We start from the raw sequence: 22200 nt of genomic DNA, 5'->3' as shown, positions 1-22200 counted from the left end.
TCTTCTGCTGGCAGCCTGTTTGTTAACAGCAATAATGAAATATGATGGCTAATGGATAGTGAAAAAGATTAAGTATTTTCCTCAATACTTCAGGGCTTTGATATATTTAAGCACTTAATAAAAATATCCAGAAAAATCAATAACCTAGAATTTGACTGGGTATTTTTAAATTTTAAATACATATATTCTTGTTTTGTTTAACATCAGCCTACCTTTATATACGCTTTAGTTAAAAGGAATCCATTCCACTTTTAAAAATTCTAAACCTGAAAAAAAAACCCCTTTTATTTCTCAACCTACAACCTATTTATGAAATTGAAAACCAGTGTTGTGATGAAAAGACATAATTTGTTTTAGTACTTTTTGGGATGCCAAGGGCACGTGTAAAACGCCTGACCAACTTGGTCAGTGCAGTAGATTTATCTTTCACAGGGAAGTTGAACAAGATTTTACAAGGTTATTTGCTTCCACCTGCTGACCATTCTTGATATTACAAACAAAACCGGTCGGAATACTTCAGTAACTTACAGTCTCCTCCTTCCTCCTGCTGATACAGGCCATGGGAGTAGTGGGTCTACATATGAATTCTGTTTACCTTTTATCTTTCATTATTTTCACATGAAAAAAAAAAAAACCACCTGATGTTAGAAATGGAGATAAATTTTCTAAAGTTTCTTAGCCTGTAGAGTTTGCTTATTTCTTGGGGTTTTTTGTTTGATTGCTTGGTTTGGTTTGGTTTTTTTTTCTGGTATTCTGTTTTAAGATGATAGGGAGGTAAGGGAAACAGGCTTTGGATAGCAGGGAGATAACAAACTGAAAAATGTATGATAAGTACACAGCCATGTACAGGTGTTGGTTATGTTCGCATGACTAATGGCTACTTGAGGATATTGATTTCAGTATTTGCAATTCAAGAAGTAAAATTAAATGTAGAACTGTAGAAGCTAAAACAAATTGTATGGAGGTTTTTACTGCATCCTAAAGCCAAAATGCCATGCAGCATCATGCTACCACCAATTATTACTTTTACTTTTGTTGATTTGTAGCATTTGAATAACACTAATAATGGATGAAGGTGGTAGATTCATAATTATGTTGTCTCCAAACTAGTGCTTAAAGAATTGTACCTCTTGGGCTCACTTTTCTATCTGATAAGCCACAGTCCTCAATACAACCATAAATTTAATACCAGTTGGTCACTAAGGTGAGTAAGTTCCACTAGGAACATTTAAAGGCTATCCTTCAGAACTGTATGCTTGCAAGCACAGAGATGAGCATAGTTTCACCATCTCAATTACTGCAATTCTAGTATTAAATATATGTGGCAGTGTCACTTATGGCACTTTGTTCAACTTTTAAAAGTTATTTTTGTTCTCTGTTGCTCCTGATGTTCTGCATAAAACCTTGCATTGTTTGCTTGTTGCTGCTACCCAACAAAACAGACAAAAAAGGCAATTTTCTTTTGTGCCACCACATAAAAAATAATTATCTTAATGTGTTTATAGTAATATAATTTAATTGGCTTTTATGCTGTGACACCCTGAGAAAAAAAGGAATGATGTTGGTTTTAAACTGAAATAGATAAGAGGGTTTCTACCTTAGTGCCAGTGTATGTCTATAATTCTGTTTTTCCATCCCATGAAGCATCCAATGAAGTATTCTATCGTTACATAATTTGTCTAAAATACTAATTCTTCAGGAGGAACAGATTTTGCTTGGTTCTAACTTCATTTTTTTAATGTAACAACATTAAAGAAAGTGTGTGATGTATTGTTCAAATCCCTGGGATTTAACACTTGCTTTACAGAAATGGTACTTCTTAATCTCAAATAATTCATAAAGTTGGAAAACTTGTAGTATACATACCAAAATGACTGGGCTTTGTCATTATGCACTTACAAAAAGAAGAGGAACATATGATTTCTTCCCTTCTTTCTCTGAGCTTGACAGATGATTCATTTAGATATTTTTTTTAAAGCTGAGTTTCTGTGTACATTTTTCCTTTAAAAGAGGTATATCTCAGATATAGATGATGTATACTCAAATATTTATATGTAAACATATATTTGATCAAGCCAGTAACTTCAGTGGTTGAAAGAATTAGGCCACTAACTGTGTCAGAAAAACCGGTTTGTTTTGCTTGGGCAATTAAAGGTTAAGAGATGCATTCATGTCCCTAACGTGAAATACTCTTGTCACTCAAGGACAAATTCTGCCTGAGGTCAGTTACAGTTGGTAACAAAGTAGTTGACTACTTTTCTTCCAAAAAGACTGCTTCATAGACTTTCTGGAGACATCAGATGCACAACAAGCAACTCAGGTAACGGTTTCTGCAGAAGTGACAAACTATTACTATTGTTTTTAAATATCCACCTGTTGCAAATTACAGTTTATTATTCCACTAATAAATTTGCAAATTACTGATTTTAGAAGAGACATATGTATTGTCTCTTACTATTTCTTCTTCACCTACTGCACAAAGTTTTACTGTTCACAGTTTTAACACCTTCCAACTGGTTTAACTTCTTTGGACTGAGCATCCTTGAATTCTACTTTAGTCCTTCTTTAGGTAACCTGTCAGTATCCTTAGTTATGCTTTATTAGAGTATATGCATTTGTGAGGATTTCACCCATCGTTAAAGAAAAATCCTGTTCAGGAAGTCAGGCTTTGTTAGATATTAAATGGTTGTTACAGAATCACAGAATCACAGAATGGTAGGGGTTGGAAGGGACCTCTGGAGATCATCTTGTCCAACCCCCTGCTTGAGCAGGCACACCTAGAGCAGGGGGCACAGGAACGCGTCCAGGAGGGTTTTGAATGTCTCCAGGGAAGGAGACTCCACAACCCCCCTGGGCAGCCTGTGCCACTACTCTGGCACCCTCACAGGAAAGATGATTTTTCTCATGTTCAGGTGTAACGGCCTGTGTTCCAACTTGTGCCCATTGCCCCTTGTCCTTGGGCGCTATTGAAAAGAGCCTAGTCCTGTCATCATGACACCCACTCTTTAAATATTCACAAGTATTGATGAGATCCCCCCTCAGTCTTCTCCAGGCTGAACAAACCCAAGTCTCTCAGCCTTTCCTCATACAGGAAATGCTCCAGTCCCCTGATCATGTTCGTAGCCTTCCGCTGGACTTGCTCAAGCAGTTCCGCGTCCTTCTTAAACTGGGGGGCCCAAAACTGGACACAGTACTCCCAATGTGGTCTTACTAGGGCAGAGTAGAGGGGAGGAGAAGTGCCCTTGACCAGCTGGCCACATTCCTTTTAATGTACCCCAGGATACCGTTGGCCTTCTTGGCCACAAGGGCACATTGCTGGCTCAGGGTCAGCTTGCACCAGCACTCCCAGGTCCTTCTCAACAGAGCTGCTTTCCAGTAGTTCAGCCCCCAATCTGTACTGGTATATGAGGTTGTTCCTCCCCAGGTGCAGGACCTTATACTTGCTTTTGTTGAATTTCATTAGGTTCCCCTTGTCCCAGCTCTCCAGCTTCTCCAGGACTCACTGGATGGCAGCACAGCCTTCTGGTGTATCAGCCACTCCTCCCAGATTGATACTATCAGCGAACTTGCTGAGGTTACACTCTGTCCCATCATCCAGGTCGTTGATGAATATGTTGAACAGGACTGGACCCAGCACAGACCCCTGGGGAACACCGCTAGTTATGGGCCTCCATCCAGACTCTGATCCATTGATCACAACCCTCTAAATTCTGGTTTTGAGCCAGTTCTCTTTCCACCTCACTGTCTATTCATCCAACCCATACTTCCTTAGTTTGCCTGTGAGGATGTTATGGGAGACAGTGTCAGATGTCTTACTGAAGTCAAAATAGACCACATCCACTGCTCTCCCTTGATCTACCCAGCCAGTCACTCCATCATAGAAGGCTATCATCATAGAAGGCTATTTTTGTAATCATCACCTCCAGAAACAAAGAGAGGCTGTTGTTTGTGGAAATCAATACCTCGAACGGGTCCGTCGTGCTCGTCGAATTTGTCGATAAGGGTGCACATCCGATAATCCCACAGTTGGATGACGCCATTGTCAAGCATCATCTCCCCTTGGTGAAACCATGTTGACTACTTCTGATAACCTTCTTTTTCTCTATATGCCTGGAGATGACCTCCAGGATGAACTGCTCCATCACCTTTCCGGGGATGGAGGTGAGGCTGACTGTCCTGTAGTTCCCCAGTCCTCCTTCTTGCCCTTTTTGAAGATTGGAGTCATGTTTGCTTTCCTCCAGTCCTCGGGCACCTCTCCTGTCCTCCATGACTTTTCAAAGATGATGGAGAGTGGCTTCGCAAGAACATCCGCCAGCTCCGTCAGCTCTCATGGGTGCATCCCATTGGGGCCCATGGATTTGCGAGTTTGCATAGGTGATCTCTGACTCAATCCTTCTCAACCGATGGTAAGTCTTCCTTCCTCCAGATTTTTCTGTCTCACCTCTGGGGGCTGAGGTGCCTAAGGGCCACCCTTAGCAGTAAAGACCGAGGCAAAGAAGGCATTCAGTAACTCTGCCTCCTCTGTGTCCTGCGTCACCAGGGCCCCTTCCTTGTTCAGCAGTGGGCCCACTGTATCCCCAGTCTTCCTTTTACTGCTGATGTATTTAAGAAGCCCGTCTTGTTATCCTTGACATCCCTTGCCAGATTTAGTTCCAAACGGGCCTTGGCTTGGAATGAGGAAGCTCATCACATCTCTGCACGCCCTGACAACATTCCTATATTCCTCCCAAGTGGCCAGTCCCTTTTTCCACATACTGTGAACTTTCCTCTCCATTTGAGTTTCTCTAGAAGCTTTTTGCTCACCCATGCAGTTCTCCTGGCTCCTCTGCCTGACTTCTTCCTCCTGGGGATGCACTGATCTTGAGGTCAGAGGAAGTGGTTCTTGAATACTGTCCAGTTCTCTTGGAGTCCCCCTGCCTTCCAGAGGCCTAGCCCATGGGATTCCTCCTAGCAGGTCTTTGAAGAGGCCAAAGTTGGCTCTCTTGAAGTCCAAGGTTGTAATCCGACTCGTAGCCCTGCTTCTACCTTGCAGTATCCTAAACTCGACCATCTCATGGTCACTGCAGCCAAGGCTACCCCTAACTCTCACATCCTCAGCCAGCCCTTCCTTGTTTGTTAGGATAAGGTCAAGCAGCACATCTCGCCTCGTTGGCTCCCCCACCACCTGCATCAAAAAGTTGTCCTCGATGCTCTGCAGGAACCTTCTGGATTGTGCACGGCTTGCCGTGTTGCTTTTCCATCAAATATCAGGTGGTTGAAGTCCCCCATGAGGACCAGGGCCTGCGATTGCGAGGCTACTTCCAGCTGTCTGTAGAAGGCTTCGCCAACTTCCTCTTCTTGATCAGGTGGCCTGTAACAAACGCCCACAACAGTGTCACCCATATTTGGCTGTCCCTTAATTTTTACCCACAAGCTCTCAGCTTGTTCTCCTTTCACTCTGAGGCATTGCTTGATGGATTTCATTTGCTGCCTCACATAAAGAGCAACTCCCCCACCTTGCCTTGCTGGTCTGTCTTTTCTGAAAAGCCTGTAGCCATCCATGACCACATTCCAGTCATGCGAGCCATCCCACCATGTCTCTGTGATTGCCATGAGATCATGGCCCTGTGACTGCACACAGACCTCTAGTTCCTCCTGTTTATTCTCCATGCTGTGTGCGTTGGTGTATGGCATTTCAGAAAGGTGCTTGAGCACACACGTTTCCCCAGAGGGGTGTACGAGGACCCACTGGTGGATGGTCTCCTGGTTGCCATCTCATGAGGCTGCCATGGCACTGTTATCACTGCTCAGGTTGTCCTGTCTTATTCCCCCATTGTGTGTGATGGCATTAGCATTTCCAGTTTGTCCCCTCCCCCCTGTGTTCCTCAGTTTAAAGCCTTCTGCCAAAGATTCCCTTGCCCCTTACACTCCAGGTTGTTATCTGATAATGTACTCAAAGCAAGTTTGTGAAAAATAACTTAGGCAATATTTTAAAATTGGTGTTTGGAATACCAGAAACAATAAAATAAGAGTAGACCCTGAATATATATATATTTTTTTTTCAGAAGTCCAAATTCAGGCCTCTACTCTTGAAGACATACAGCTACAGCTTTACCCAAATCTGACTTCACAATATTTCAAAGATAAGCCAATACCACTCTTTCTTCCTGGCTTCAATATCCTGTAATATTGAAACCATATATATGTGGTTTTCATTACAAGTGGTGCAGTGGTTAATTTGTAAGATTCACTTTCCATATCTTTAGATAGAGAATGAAACACTATGAAATTAAATGATTGTTTAATGTTTAAGGGTAAAACACAGAATAGAAATTATGTAATTTGATTTTCAGCCTGCATCTTTTCCTTCTGGCTGGTATCAGTTAACTTCCAGGCACCTTGTCTCTTTAATTCCCGACTGCAGCACTGAGAGTCTCAGCTGGGTTGGCCTCCACCATTTTCAGGTGGGCTGCATGCTTAATTTGTAGCTTTTGCCTTAGTGGTCATAGACAACCATGTAAGGTAAACTGTGCTGGGAGGAAGATGGTTTTTGTTTTATCCAGGTAAAACTGCATTTTTAATTCACGTTGAGTCATGAATGCTTATGAACTTAGGTTTGTTAAAAATTGCTTTTAATGGGAAATGACAGTGTCAAAATAGCAAACTACAGTCTTCTATAGACAGTGGAAGGGATCAGAGTACTGTTATGTCTTGAAGAAGGTATATTCATCGTACTGAGAGTTTGTAATCACTATGACTAGACTCTGATAGGAGATACTTTATTCTGCATTCAATTAATTTAGGTCAGTATGTAATATGTGATATAGAGTCACCCTTGTCCTTGGTAATATGAAAAGATATGATTCATTTTTGATTAACCAATAAATAAGTTAAAGAACATTCCATTATTTCCAAAAAGTGACTTAGGGCATAGCTAGCAGGTAAAGAGCACTGGTGTTAATGGAGTTTGAATTCATTCCTCTGAGTTAGAAAGATTTTTAAAAGCTGAGCTTTTCCTCCTCAATCACTCACCAAAAAAACATGAATATAAATATACAAACAAGCTCAGGAAGCCAGCCTGTAGGCAGAGGTAGTGTTTCCTTGTACACCAAATGGGAGGAGAGACATGGTGAGACACTGGCTGCCAGTACGTCACACTTGAAAGAAAATTTCCGAGTGTTACATTCCACAAACTACAGTCTGGTTCCCGTGGAAAGTAGTTTGAATATAAAAAGTATTTGAGGTTTTTTGTATATTTGAGTATTTGATTCATTTATGAAACCAACTAGAATAATAGAGATTTTTGTTGTTGGAAATATGCTGCTTAAGAAGTGACAGAGACCTTGATAGACCTAATAATAATCTTTAATATATCTTGCTATGAATGAAAGTATTCTTTTCAGGAAATCTTGATTCATCCTACTTGATTGAATGATCTAATCTTTTTTTAACTTTTATGTGTATATGGCTTGTGTAGGAAGACTTTGGAATTGCAATAATATCAGTCCTTCATTTAAGATGAATAGGCATGGTGTTGAAGAAACATAACTTCTTTAATATTTGTTTTAATTTTTAATAGGAGCTGCTATTAGCTCTCACCCTTAAATTTGTGATTTGGGATTTATTTAGCAAGTAACTTTACCCAGTAATCTAAAAGCTGATGAGAGTAGTTCTAGCTTCAATGAGAGGCTGGGGAAAGACTTACTTTTAATAAAAAATTGCCCCTCATCTGTATGTCACTTTTTTCCCCAATAGAAGTCTCTCAAGTTGCAGTATGTAAACAAAATTAGCTTCCAAGGATACCGTCACTAGAAAAGTAAAGTTGAAACAGAAGAAAAATCATAATAGGTCACTTGTCTGCAGCTTAATGACTTGAACTACATTTGGCTTACTGTTTCCAATGGTTACTTGTTGTACAAAGGGATAATATGATGAAATAAATGACTTCCAGACTATAATTTTTGTGATAATTATTATCTCTGCATGCCTTCATGTCTACTGGCAAAATTCCAAAGGCTCAATGAGAGTCAAAATACCTTATGAATAAAAGGAACGTGTGTTGGGTGACATTACGTTTAAGATTATTTGTTTGACTCCTGAAGAAAACATAAGTCCAATATGTGTGTGTCTGTATGTATGTACACACACACATTTCTATATTAAAAAGATGCTTGATTATTCTTGCATGTTGCAGTGACATTCAGACACAAATATCTTCAACATACCAAGTCCTAGTTAGCACTCTTGACAGCAGACAGGAGTTTGAGCAATTATTTCCTCTTAAGCTTACCTGTATATTTTCTAAGCTACCATTACTAATTAAAAAAAAAAAAAAACCAAGCAAGCAATTACTTTTTCCTCAAGATGCAAGTAGAAAAGTATATACGATAAAGCAGAGATCATGTTTTTGTCTTATGAGCTGGCTACACTGTATTGAAATAGGTTTGCTTTTGTACAATGTTTCAGTCCTGTCTTTAAGGTTATGCTTGTAATAAACTTTATTAAACCTTACTTAAAGCCACAATACTAAACATTGTACATTTAGATATAATACACATAAAAAAATAACAGTTCAATAAAGTGTAATAGGTTGAGAAACCCACTTTTCAGACTTTTCCCTTTCTTCATTCTGAGGTGTTCCCACAACCCTGGTCAATATGCCATATGACAATAGCGGTCTCTGTTTGTCTTTTCAGGACACTAAAGCAGAGTGCAGTTCCTGTGTAGAATCTGAGGACAGAAAAGTAAGTGGATTGTTTTAATGTAATTTGTCAGGTAGCTCTAGTAAGTGGGGGGTTGTTTAGTTTATTTCTTTTTTTAATTAAACCATGTGAAATTATTTTGTGGTGTTTTATGTGTATGTTTTTATAAAGTTTTCTAGCAATAACTTTTCTAATGTTGTATTTTAACCTAAATGGGGTCAAAATAGTCTTACTCTATTGATTATACTTCTGTTAGACATTTGAATAACAGCATGTTCAGAAGGGAATTATAATCTTAATTTCATTAAACTATGAACAGTTTAAAAGGCAATTGCATGTCCTGTTCTTAACTTCCGTGGCTTTCATGATAATGTTGGCATACCATGTTAAATATTTGTAAAATAGCAAGATAAGGACTGCTTTTTCTTGCTTTATAAGCAGTATCTTTGATACAGATTTTTTTTTCCTTCTAAATGGTTGATGTTTAAAAAAGTTTATCTTGTATTATTTGCAGTTTTATTTTCTCTAAATATAACATATGTTTTCAGTTGTGTTCTCCACCTTCTTTACCTTGTTAGTTTGGTCTGGTGTTTTTTTTTTTAACAGTACATCACGGCATGAATGTTTGAATATACTTGAATAAAGTTACATTTTTAGAAGGAATTCTGAAATTGAAGTACTATCAATTTCCACTCTGAAATGAGCAATGCAGAAAGCCGTCCTCTGGCACTAACAGTATCATATATTCAAAACACAAATTGACACAGTAGGTCTTTATGCTTAATTTAGCATTAGTTTAATTGTGCTATGAAGTGTGATACCAATGTTCTATTACTCAACTTTTCCAAAAGTTTTGTTATCATTGGTTTTTAACTTCTTTTGCATTGTCCTATGAGCATTCAGGAGGTTTTATTAAATAGCATTATCCCAAAATCACTTTAGGTGTTCATGATAACTCAAATTTTACAAAACAATGGCATACACGGCCGATATAAAATGCTGTTGAAATTAGTGAAGGAAAGCACAGTTAATTTGCTTTGTTGAGATATGTGATAAAGGTTCTTCAGAATTTCAGTGATTTTCAACATTTTCAGGAATGAGGTGAGGGAATTATTTTGAGCTATACAGAAACATTTTGAGAATTCAATTAAGATACTAAACAGTGAATGTAACTAGAAGAGAAAGTACTCCATATTTTAGACACCAAGCAGCTGTTACTACTCTCAGATTATTGAAGTCCTCTGTACTAAAACAGGGTGAATTTCTTGCATTTAAATTAAGTCACCACTGATTGTGCTACTCTATACATCAGTATAATAGAACTAGTTTATTGTAGGACAATTACAAGGACAGTATCCAAATATAGCAGAATTTTTTTGAAATTTAGAAAGTGTATCAGCTTTAACACAGGGCTCAAAAATACTGTAATGTTATGTTTAACAATGCTTTATGTTAGTAAAGGACTACAAAATTTATGTCAGTAGGAACAGTAACTTTGCTGTTTTGTTTCGAGAGTTGAAATATAACCATTTACATCCCTGTGCATTAAATTCAATAAATTATCCTTGTTATTTACACTCCTAATGCTTTCTCAGTTCTCTGGGAGGTTTAGGGGTTTTGTTGTTGTTGCTTTTAAAAGCATTTTAACAAACCAAAGCATTCCTGCTTTGCTGCTTTATTTTCTGTTGCTGACTTTATGCCTTCCATAAACCCTATTCTCTGATGTTAATATCATCTATTTTAATTTTTTGTAAAATTTCCAAATTATCCTGCTTTCTGTTTCTGCTTCCTTTTCTAGGCTGCATTAAGTTTGAAATAGTGAGAAATTATGCCTCCTCATTTCTTTTGCTGTTCCTTCCATTTTTATTCTCAAGCATTTTGCTGACACATAGTGAGCTGAATCAAAATTAACCTGGTTAATGTTGATGGTCAAAACTAACCAAGAAACAAAGGCTTCACATATTCGATTTAATAATTTTAAATTGTCAGAAATAAATATCAGTCCAGTTTTAAAGTATTTTCCCAATGAATAGACTGAGCTGGACTTTTGAAAAATTTATTTCTACTGAAATTTTACAATTTGGAGCTAGAATCCACTTCTAGATTACTAAATGTGTAGTGTATCTCTATGTGTCAAGTAGTAACTGAGTTTGTGAAAGTGGTGAGCACATGACATAATTCAAAATCTCTAACATCAGCTGGCACTCATTAATGTGAAACTCAGGCCACTAGGCTCCAGGTTCTGAGCATTAGCTTTTATGAAACTATCTTGGTGTTTAAATTTAGGTGTGTGTGGTTTTATACTATGCTAAAATGCAGTTTGGGACCTTATTTCTAAACAAGATCTGAGTTTTGGTGTGGGCAGCAGCTACTAAAACCGCACAGCCAAAAGGTTCTTTTTATTGCTTCAATAACGGGAAAAGTTGTCAAGAGCCTGATAAGCTTTGCACTGCAGTCTTATTAACATGTGTCTTGTATTTCTTTTTCCTTTTATTGCAACTTTCCTTTTATTTAGCAGATATACCAGTCTATTGCCAGTAAACTGTTTTGGGTTGGTTGGGCTTTTTTTTTCAGTGTTTTAAGATAGGATGATTTCTGTGTCAGTATAAATTACAGGAGTTGTGTATCTGATACCTTTTCTTGGCCTCGGTGATTGCTCTGAGTGTAAGTGGTTTCTTAAGGAGCTATCTTTCTTCAGGGACTCAGGCTGTCAAGACTAACCCAGCTGTCTGACCCCAGACAGGGGCACCTCATCCAGTGCAGAATATGTGATCTGGCTCTTTCCGAGACAACCCGGGCCCTCAAACTGAGCAAGTGAAGTGAAATGAAAGACCATGAGATTCCCATGTTATCCTATGCTTTATTACTTCACTGGCCTCTTGTACTCACTTCCCTCTTTCTTCTCACTCTTAGAAGCAGTGGCATGAAGGTGAGGTGGCAGTCAGGGGGTCTTCAAACATACTGTGAAACCTGGAGAGTGTCTCTCTGAACCTGGAGAGTGTTTCTGTCTGTCTCTCTCCTAATGACACATTAAGGTTGAAGAGCTGGAGATCTGGAGGTTGTCAGCATTGCAGTACTGAGCGCTATGAATTTCTCATCCTTTTCAGTATAACTACTGATATATACAGACACACGCCTTCAGGTCTACAGACTCTGATCTTTCATCACTGATTATTGGAGTAATAACAACAGACACGAGGTGCTAGGTTTTGGGTTATGGTTTGGTTTTTGATTCGCTAAAGGTACAATTTTTATCCACAACAATGACAATCTGTTAAGTGCTCTAGCTTTCAAATGCAGAAACTACAATTTACATAAAGAATTCTCTAGCAAACCCCTAAATTTTTCTTTTTCATGTAGTTAGTTTGTTGAAGCATTTTGAAAGAACAGAAATATAATAAATACCTATTGTGGTTACATGATCTGTTTCATCTTTTTTCTGTGTTTGGTCCCAAATCTGAAGGTTCCACTGAGCTTAAGTGGCAGATTTACTTTACAGTCCAGGGATATCAATTACCAATGACCTCTGCAATGATCACCAAATAGAGATAACTTAATCTTGCATTGTTTCATCTTTATTTAAAGTGTAAATTAGGAACTTAATGTAATTCATAGAACCTGAAACATTGTGAATAAATATTTTTATGCCATCTATGTTGAAATCAAGACAAACTACTGCAATTAGGACATGCACCATTAGTATCTAATAATTTACACTTCTGTAATGAAGTATACTACTAATGAACTATATAATTTGTAATTAATGAAAAATTTTCCCAGTTAACAACAAAATATGAAACTGCAAGGTGCCTTTTCTTGCAATCTTTTTTCCCTGAAGTTTCTTCATCTCTAACTTCTGAAGCAGAAATTTAAGAAACCATGGCTAAAGCATTGCCTGAAGGCAAACTCAAATTTAATAACTGTAATTATTATTTTGAAATCTATTATTCTAAAAGTGACAAAATAGCATTTAATTATCCTAACCACTTTATCACTTTGATTTGTCTCTCCTTCCATTGTTTAACTGACCTTTTTCTGTAAGATTCTGCCAATAATTTCTGCAAGGATAAAAGCCCTCAGCTTTGAGAATAACAAGTGACAAGTAATCAAGAGTCTGGTGTAACTGGCCTGTATTATTATGCATTGCTAAATTGCATTTACCATTGCCAGCAGTGGACCCATAAGTTTACGTACGACTCATTTCCTACCTAATCGGTATTCTTTTCTGTGTTTGTCATACCCAACTCTGGTTTGTTTTCATCTCATACCTTCATTCTGAACATCATAATATTTGAAGTTTAATGAATCATATGACCATGGAAATGTCTCAGCTTGGCTCTCCAAAGAAACATGTGTAGAAACATGACCCTTGCATTTTCACAGAATGAAACCTGTTAAAAATATACAAAGTGTGATTTTTTTTCTTTTCTTTTTTTTTTTTTAAATGCATTGATTTCTGAAGCTAGTTGCATGATGTTTTGGAATTTAAGTCATAATTCCAAAGGCCGTGATGTTTTTCAGCATGAGGTTTTGCTCTTGAAAAGGTGAAGACAGTTGGGGTTTTTTTTCTACCCATGTGTTCTACCCCAGCTGTGTGTGTTGGGGCAAAATAAATGGTTTCAGTTGAAGGGAGTTAACAAGGATATTGGCTGTTTTGCCAAGAGGCAAACCATGTGCATTCCTTTACTATCTTCTCTTCCATTGGATATAACCAAACTCTAGTCTCAGTCTCCACTTTTAAGAAAACCGCTAGTATGTAAATCTTTGCTTTTTGTTTGTTGCTGTTATTGCTCTTACACCAGCTGCATCACTGCCCATTATTTGAAAAGCCTGCCCCTAACAAATCTTCCTCATCTTTTATTTAATTGCAGTTCACATCTTTATTTGCTCGTAATAATTCTCATTTTTTGTTTCCCCCAAATGTTTATGTGGGACTTGCATAGAACAGGAATCTTCAAAAATACAAAAAAAAAAAAAAAAAAGAAAAAAAAGAAACTGGATATAAGATTTCTCCCTGTCACTGATGTCTGAACAGAGCACAAAGGGAATACGTTGTTTTACTCTGCAATTGCATTTGTCATGTCATCAAATTAATTAATGGCAATGATGTGAAACCAAAACTTTGATATGAAGTTATCTTCCCCTTACTCCCCTCCTCCATCTTGTTATATTTCCATCTGATATGGAAAACTGACTGGAAAGTTAACTTACAATGACCTTTCTGTGCCAGATAACTTTTGTTTCAGCTGTTTTTTACTATGATAGGAATGTTTTATTCTTCAGCTTTGGCTTCTTAATTTTTGTTTTATTTCACCTTAGTCTTTTTAGTACTTGACTCACTTTTTCTGTAATGTGCAATGACGTTCTCTTCAGTATTCCTTGCAGGCAACATAATGCTGACTGTTAACTAGCAGCTAAGTGTCATTAGCTTGGTGGCTCAAGGTCACTCAGGATATGTTGCTTCTTTTTCTGTTCTTGAGAAGGAAAGTAGCTCATGGAGAGAACGCTTCTGAGATGCATCTTGACTTTAAAATTTACCACTTTCGAGCTCAGAGTGCAGAGGCTTTATGAGACCAATAGACTTTATGGGTATGCATTAGGCCAATAACATGGTAGGTCAGTAAGTGAGAAAATTTCCCTATAGTGACATAATGTTTCATAACTCCCTATTACCTTCTGTAGGATATGGTATAGGCAGTAATGCCTTTCCTTTTCTATGCCTGCCGTGGAAAATGTTTTATAATTTTTTTTTTAGTACCTTCTGTCAGAGGATCTCAGAGTACTTTACACACAAATTAAAAACACCTATGAGAAAAGTACTTACATTTATATTGCTCAAGTTACATATGGGGAAATAGAAGTGTGAAGGGGAGACAGGCAAGGTTACAAAGTGAGTCTGAGACTAAATGGGGAGAAAAAGAAACAGCATTGCAAATATATTTTGCTTTGCTTATTCTATGGCTTCTTGCAATTTTTTTTTTTTGTCATTTATAATGATCATGTAAAAATATTTTCCATGAAAGTTGAAGGGAAAAATTAGTCTTATTAGTAGGAAGAAAATTTATCCAATTTCTTTAATGTTGTTCTTCAGGTTACTGTGGGAGGGAATTAATGAGGGTATCAAACAGTGAAGAGCTCATAAGAACCATCATGGAAAGACTAACTCAACTACTAAGATGTGGATGTATTTATATACTGTTTCTATTAATTACATAAGCTGAGATATTAATTGAAATCCCTTTTTCTGCTGTTCAGGAGCTTCCTATCAGTGACTATGAGAAAGTGTCATTTCTGTTCCCTTGTGAAGACATCATGCAATCTGCATTGCATTGTAGCATTTTTGAGATACATTTTTCCTCACATTAAAAGAAATTAATTTTTTGATGAGGGAAGATCACTGAGTCCAATGGATTGGTAAGGAAGATTATAAATTGTGTTTGAATGCAGATTCATAGGAATCTAAAGATGCTTTGAACATTAATGAGCCTTCTGGTGTCTGCTAGAGTGAACAAACGATTCCTATTTCTTCTGCCTCTTCAGCCGTTGTACAAGTAGTATGGAGTACTATTGAACCATCATATGACAGGACCACATAGAATATAGAGGATTGTCCATAGAATTCAGAAACAAGGGGGAGTAACCTAGAAGTGAGAATAATGAACTGTTCCAAGAATAGTATCCACCTGTCACAATATGCCAGAGGTTTCCACTGATATCTCAGCTCATGTAAGTCAGTTTTCTATGATGCTTCTTGAGTCTTCCTCAGTACAGAGCTGGAAGTTTTCAAAACTCCCACAAAAAGGTAAAATTATCTAAGGAGTGGGGGAGGGGGTTTTGTTGGTTGTTTGTTTATTACCAGAAAAGGTACTTTAAATTAATGACTGCCTCCCCCACAATGATTTTAATTCAAGATATGTTGCACTCTAGATAACCTAAAACTTAGAAACTAAGTTGAATCATTATTATTATTCATATTACTTTTAGTGATTTGTTTTTTAAATAAAAGGATTTTTCTTCTCCTTTTCTTGGTTTATGTTCTTTTCAACTAAAAGCACTACTTATGAAAAAATAGGTAGCTGAAATTTGCCCTAGAATTTAACACACAGCATTAGTCAGCCTAATAAATATTGACAATACTAATGTGAGGAAATACTCAGAAATCCAGTCCATTTCCTGGCACGTAGATTGACACAGTGCAAAGTCTTGCTGGAAAGTTTCATAGTATTTGAATGATCATAATGTCAGTCCTATTACTGCTCTCTTGTTCTTTCTGTCACTGACGTGCAATTATGGAATTTCACAACTGAAGTGATGACAATTGCTCCTCTGCGGGTGTGTGTGTCTATCTTTCCCCTTAATCCAACTGTATCTAAAAATCTGTAATTTGATAAAGTGGAATTGAAATGACAGGCATGACAGAAGTGCCAAAACAATAATTTGACCTCCCACTGAAGTGTCAATGTGTTCAGCTGCATAACTTTTACTCATGCTGAATACACATAAGGGACACAGATAGTATATTTATTGTGCCAGGATACCTGTCAAGGCAGATTGCTAAAAGAAGGTATTGCTACACTGTGTCTTTTTGCCAACGTGTTCCATCTTGAAGCATTACTTTTTCTATGGCTATACTACTCTGTATAAGCATAATTGCTATTGCACATAAATTAACTTTATTTTATTAGGACAAGACTTCTTTTAAATCTTAATTTTGAAGATATTTGGCTAAATCTTGAAATTATAATGCTGTGCCTCTGTAGCAAATGAGTTATTGAAGAGACTATCCTTTACTTTTAAGGACAACTTTTTCATATTAAAAGTCTAGGGGGAAAGTGTCAAAGAATGTAGAAAAACCATGTAAAAGGTACACTGTTTCTTTTTTCCAAAATCCTTTAATACTGGTGAAATACCTAGTTCCCATTTATACAGAATATAAATTTAATCCCTGTTACAGATTAGCCTGTATTGTAAACAAGTTTTATTGAGGATATCAGTCAGCAAAGTGCCAAGTCCTAATTACAGCGTATGCAACATACAGAATATAAAAATGTATTTTCTGCAGTAGTTATATACTGATAATTTCAATTTCATTTTAGAAGAACCTTCTGGAATGAGTGACTTGCCAGTGAGCAGTTTGAGTAGTTGGTACCTTTGAAATGTCAGCTTTTCTTTGAGGTAGACTGGAGTTTAAGAAATCCTCAAAATATTTTTGTCTAAAGTCTGTTTTGTCTAAATGCAATTTAAAAGCTTCTGAAAAGGATCCATAAGCACTATGAGCTATATTATTCTCTATATACAATAAACAGGTCTCTGTTACTATTACATGTCACAAACGAAAAAAACCTGCTCTTTTTTTTTTGAAAACTAGTGCTAATTTTTGCCCTTTCCTGTGACTAGTAGTCATGCCTTCCAGCTGGTATTCTTTCTAGCCTTTTTATTTAACTCTTTGACATTAAAATATGCCTTTACATACTACTACATTCAGCCCTTATGTTTGCTTTATGTGAATTTAAAAACTGGAAAGCAATCACAATTATTTTTGAACTTCCTCTGCTTTGAAATAAATTGCATTAGGTATATGACAACTTCCTTCTAATAACTCCTAAAAAGCTCACTAAGCTAGAAAGAGCATTCTGAAATATTTAATACTTTTATATAAATTAATAGTGATTTTTATTTTCACTGAAGTAAATGTATGCAGAAGTTACTTTGGAATATATTCATATGTACTGCACCTGCACTGCATACAATGAAGTATATTTCACCCGGGGACAAGGAAGGGGACAGAAGAAAAAAACTTTTTGGCTTTAATATTCAGCTACATGTAAAAATGAAATATTCAGAATTAGGGCAAAAATGAAATCAAGTGGAGAGGGAGAACTTAAGTCTGATTTGATGCCACTTATCTGTCAAAATTAACTGAAAAATAATTCATGAGAGACTAAAGCCTTGTTGAACTTTTGACTACATCTGGCCATTAAGTTTTCAATAGGTGTAAAAACACAGAGGGGGAATTGGCTTTTGAAGTTCTACAGAAAAGGGGGAAAAAATAAAGATCTATTAAAACTGGCATGCTGTGAATGGGAACATGTCTTGGATCTTCTCTGTGAATGAATAAAACTTTGCAGCAGTAGGGCAGTGCAACTCTTTCTACTGTGTAGTGATACATTTACTTTTAGGGGGTGTCTGATTTTTGGTAGTGTAAGCTTTTCATGGCCCATACTCTAATGCATCAGAAAGGTATAGGTTACCTTAGCAGTTATGTTGCCAACATAATTCTCAGTTATTAATCTGACCTACCAGATTCTTTGCAGCATGCCAGATACCAAGGCCAAATGATGTGGATTTAAATATATTAGCTATATCTCAGTGTGTATTTTTATATTGTGTACATACAGCACTGTTTAATGGTCATTGTTGCTTTTGAGAAAAGTAAGTTTCAAGTTGACATTTCCTTCCCTATCTTTTTTCTCACTTTTCAGTAAGGACGTGGGAGTCTTCATAAAGAAGGATAGAGTTAAAAATACATACAGGTGAATTACTTTATTTACAGATACTTCTGTGTGTACTGTCGGTTATGCTTGCTAACCCCAGTGGCTGGAGGGGCTGAGTAACAAGAAGCACTGGGTTTCTATTAAGTGCCCGGGTCACTTCGTCTCCCACAGTTTCTAGAAGTGCCCATAATAAAGTTGCCAGGGCTTTGGCAGCACTTTCAGACTGTGACCCTTCGTTACGTTTGCTGCTATGAGCCTGGGACAGCCTCTTAGTTTTTTGAGGATTTTTTTTTTTTTTTTCTTTTTTTGGACCTGATCTAAAGAGCACTGAAGGTGGAGGGAAGTCTTAAACTGATGTGAACAAAATTCCCTCCCTGCATTAGGCAAAACAGTCTCAAGTCAGGGACTTTTCTTTTGTTTAATTTACTGCCAGCCACCACAAACTTTCAATCCCTGAGGCAAAGAAGAGTATACAGACTGGGAATTGGGTTCGTCCCAGTTCCGCTGGGGAGGCGAGGGGCAACACGGGTGGTTGGGGTGGCCTGCGTGAGGGCACCATGTGCTTCTATGCCAGGACGACATTTTGGAGCAGGGCGGCCGTGGCTGAGCCCGCCGTGGGGCTCTGCGGCTGTGCTTCGCAGGGGCGCAGAGCCGGCCAGAACCGGTCCTGACCGGCCGGCAGCGGTCGCTGCTTCCCGCCCACGCAGGGTGTCGCGGTGTCCCCTCGGCAAACCAGGCACATCCCACCTGGCACCCGCCCTCGCAGTCCTGCGTGCAAAGCAGGAAAGCAAACAAAAATAATTTTATAAACAGTACTTAAAATGTTAAAGGGCACGCACTGAGGTGGTTGGAATTACAGAAAGCCTGCATGTTGTAGTATGGAGGCTGCAGGTAGGTCATTTGTTATCATATAGGAAGTTGAACTACGCATCCATCAAGTAACTACAGAAGCAGCGGTGGTCCCTACTAATGAAGGGTGTCAAAGCCACAATGCTTTTAATAGCTTTGCTTTTTATGACACACACACACCCCTTTTATGTTTCATTTTAATGCTTTGTAAAAAAGCTTTTGCCACTTGGTAAGAATTCAAAGGCACATTAAGCAAAAAACATATCTGGACATTAGAGACCCTTATTTAAAATAAGAAATACATATATTTCATACAAATTAACTAGAAATTATCTGCTACACAATGGTTTTAAAAGTCTGTCCAGCAGATAGCAGAGGCTGAAGACAACTTAGACTATTCTTCACTTTCTTTCCAGCTTGTACATGTGCTCGTGTGACCATGCATTTGGGGATGTACACCATCTCATGCTGTCATCTTGTCACACAAGCAGTGAGAGGTTTTGCCTTGCAATGTGATAAAGTTGCTATAACATGAACTTATTTTCAGCTTCTTCCTAGGAGCCAGGGCTATTTTCTATGCTTCCCAGCATAGAAGCTGAGCAGAGCTTTGCCTGCAATAAGTAGCCATTTTGACTTCTTTTAAACTCTCATGTTGAAGTTTCCTTATGGAATGAAGTTTGGAATTTCAAAAATGGGGAAATTAAAATTATAGACTTTAATGATTAAAAAACCTTTTCATTTGTTTAAGCTGAGCCACATGTTCCTAATCACTACCTACTTTAGTAATCTGGAATTTCACTTTTTTTATGACATAAAAATATAATCTCTGTCTCACAGGATGTTAGTAGTCTTTGATATCATTGTTTAACATTTTAAGTAGATGAACTATTTAGGAATTTTAATGTGAAGTTCAGTTTTGGGAGAAGGCAAAGGGGAAGGGAAAAAGGTATGTAGAAGCCCTCTTACCTCTGATTTTACATAGTTAAATAGTTAGCCTGAGTTTTAAAGTGCTAGCCATTCAACTTAAATCTTTGCTACAAGCTAATGGTTAACGGTTGTACCTGATGATCCTAGAGGTCTTTTCCAACCTTAATGATTCTATGATAAGCTGTCATTATTGCCTGCACTTGTTCTTGCTCAAAACATGCTTTCTGTGTTTGGAAAAACGTACAATCAGTTCATTGAGCTAGCTGAAATCTAGCCATGATGACAATAAGTGGAGTAGGTCAATGTTTGCCGGGATATGGAGCAGAAATACACAGCAGAATAACTCCTAAGAGAACTTTATATAATGAGGCCACTGTGGGAAGCCACTTAGTGTTCTGCACTCACAGAGAATCAGAGAATTTATCCAGCCGATAAGAGTATTTATTCTTGCATAAAGCTCCCAGATGGTAACATTTAGAAAATGTATACTTTTTTTACTTATGTATCAAGCTGGTTGGTTTACTTTTTATTAGACAAGTAATCTCCCAGATGTTGTTTCATTAAACTGAGGTCCAGAGACTTTTTTTCCATTAATTTTCTATTCCCAAGTTTTAGTCACTGCATTCTGATTTTTCTTTCCTTAGAACTGTAGGTCAGCATTTCATATATTAAGTGATACACATATTGCACATTAGCTGATTAAATTTACCAGAACAGCATTAATAGAACACTTGCTAACTTGTCTTTTTCAGTTCTCCAAAAGGTGAAATAAACAAGTATACATGTTGTAATTTATAAATATACACAACTTCTGTGGTTAATTCAAAGTTGTAGAAAATGACAAACCTTCCTAAAAGAGAAAATACAGGGATTGTTGAGCCATAAAATAAATAAAATATTTTTTCTTGACGACTCTGTGTGTCTAGGTAGTAAATGGGATGCATTGTGTGAACTACATTGGAGTTGGAAATTATTTTTTTCCATATAGAAATCCCAATTCTTGGAAGTACATGTACTTTAGAAGGAAGGGTATGTCTAAAAGTATTAAAACCTTTTTTTTTTTTTTTTTTTTTCTGGCTGAAAACATGTCCATCTGCGCTTAGCCATATCAATGTTCTGTTCCTACATTTTAATTTTCCTTGTAGTAAGAAGAACCACCGCTATTGACTTCTCAGGTGTTTGAAAAAGGTGTTCCATTTTAATGAATTACCCTTTAAAGAGCCTTATTGGTGAGGTAGAAGTCTAGAGATTATGTACATCTCCAGGAAAAAAAAATTAGGAACGAGAGTCCTTGTAGTAGAGCTCATGTTAAAATATACACACACACATGTTGCTATATAGGAGGCTGCAGTTGCTTTCTCTTTATTTAATTAGTATACCTCACAGACTCACAGATAGCCCGATTTCAGGCTGCTTCTCTATAGTGTTAGGGTTGCATAGTCTGGTATAGTCTTTACTGAAACTAATGCATATGAAACTTGGTAATGGTATTTGAAATTTTGTGGGAAGAACTTGGTGCAGGGAAGTGCTTTACTATTCTAAATCATAAAATGGAGATAAATAGCTTTCCTCTGTATCAAAAACTGTATCTCTATGGAAAATTTAGATTTTAATACTGAAATTTGAAATCCTTTTCGGAATTGAACTGCCTATTGTATAGGAATATTAGGTATTATTAAACATTCACTCTAATATGCAGGTGCATTTTTCTTCTACTCTGTGTCATCAACATGATTATGGACAAGAAAATAGGTGGTATATTGGTTCTATATGCATATGGGCCAATGGATAGTATGCCTACAGCAATATCTGAATCTTTCAGATACTCAGTCTTTGAATTTTACACCATGAGCATTCAGATCCAGAGGATGGAGCTCTGTGATTCTTCCTATCTATTAATCTCTACTGTTGGTACCCGGGAGTCATACAGGATTTGGCTTGCTATAGGGATTCTTTTCAGGAATTGAGGCTGTCTGAAAACAGTGATCCAGAACAAAGTATTGCTTATGCTTAACAGCGAGACTACAGCAATGGAGAAGGGAAAGAATGTATAACCAAAGGACTTAATATGTTGCGGTGGGGTACCCCTGCAGCCACTTGCTCACTCCCACCTGTCCGATGGGATTGGAGCAAAAATAGGAAAAACAAAGGGAAGAAAACTCATGGGTTGAGATAAAGACAGTTGGGGGGGGGGGGGGGGGGGGGGCGACGACACCCACAATGCACAACCCACCAAAAAAAAAACCCCA

General features: G+C 37.5%; 1 protein-coding gene across 3 annotated transcripts in view; it reads left to right on the top strand.

Annotated features, from left to right (window-relative positions):
- Window positions 1-22200, top strand: part of RBFOX1 (RNA binding fox-1 homolog 1) — a 1436581-nt gene that overhangs the window by 814034 nt on the left and 600347 nt on the right. For all 3 annotated transcript variants that reach the window (XM_075105333.1, XM_075105334.1, XM_075105336.1), the window contains one exon: window positions 8676-8723. In XM_075105333.1, coding sequence (XP_074961434.1) covers window positions 8676-8723 — 48 coding nt within the window. The remainder of the gene's footprint in view (window positions 1-8675; window positions 8724-22200) is intronic.

This window comes from Phalacrocorax aristotelis, chromosome 10 (genome assembly GCF_949628215.1).
Source record: "Phalacrocorax aristotelis chromosome 10, bGulAri2.1, whole genome shotgun sequence".
Taxonomy (NCBI): domain Eukaryota; kingdom Metazoa; phylum Chordata; class Aves; order Suliformes; family Phalacrocoracidae; genus Phalacrocorax; species Phalacrocorax aristotelis.
The sequence above is the reverse complement of the archived record's forward strand: the minus strand, read 5'-3'. Positions and strand labels throughout refer to the sequence as shown.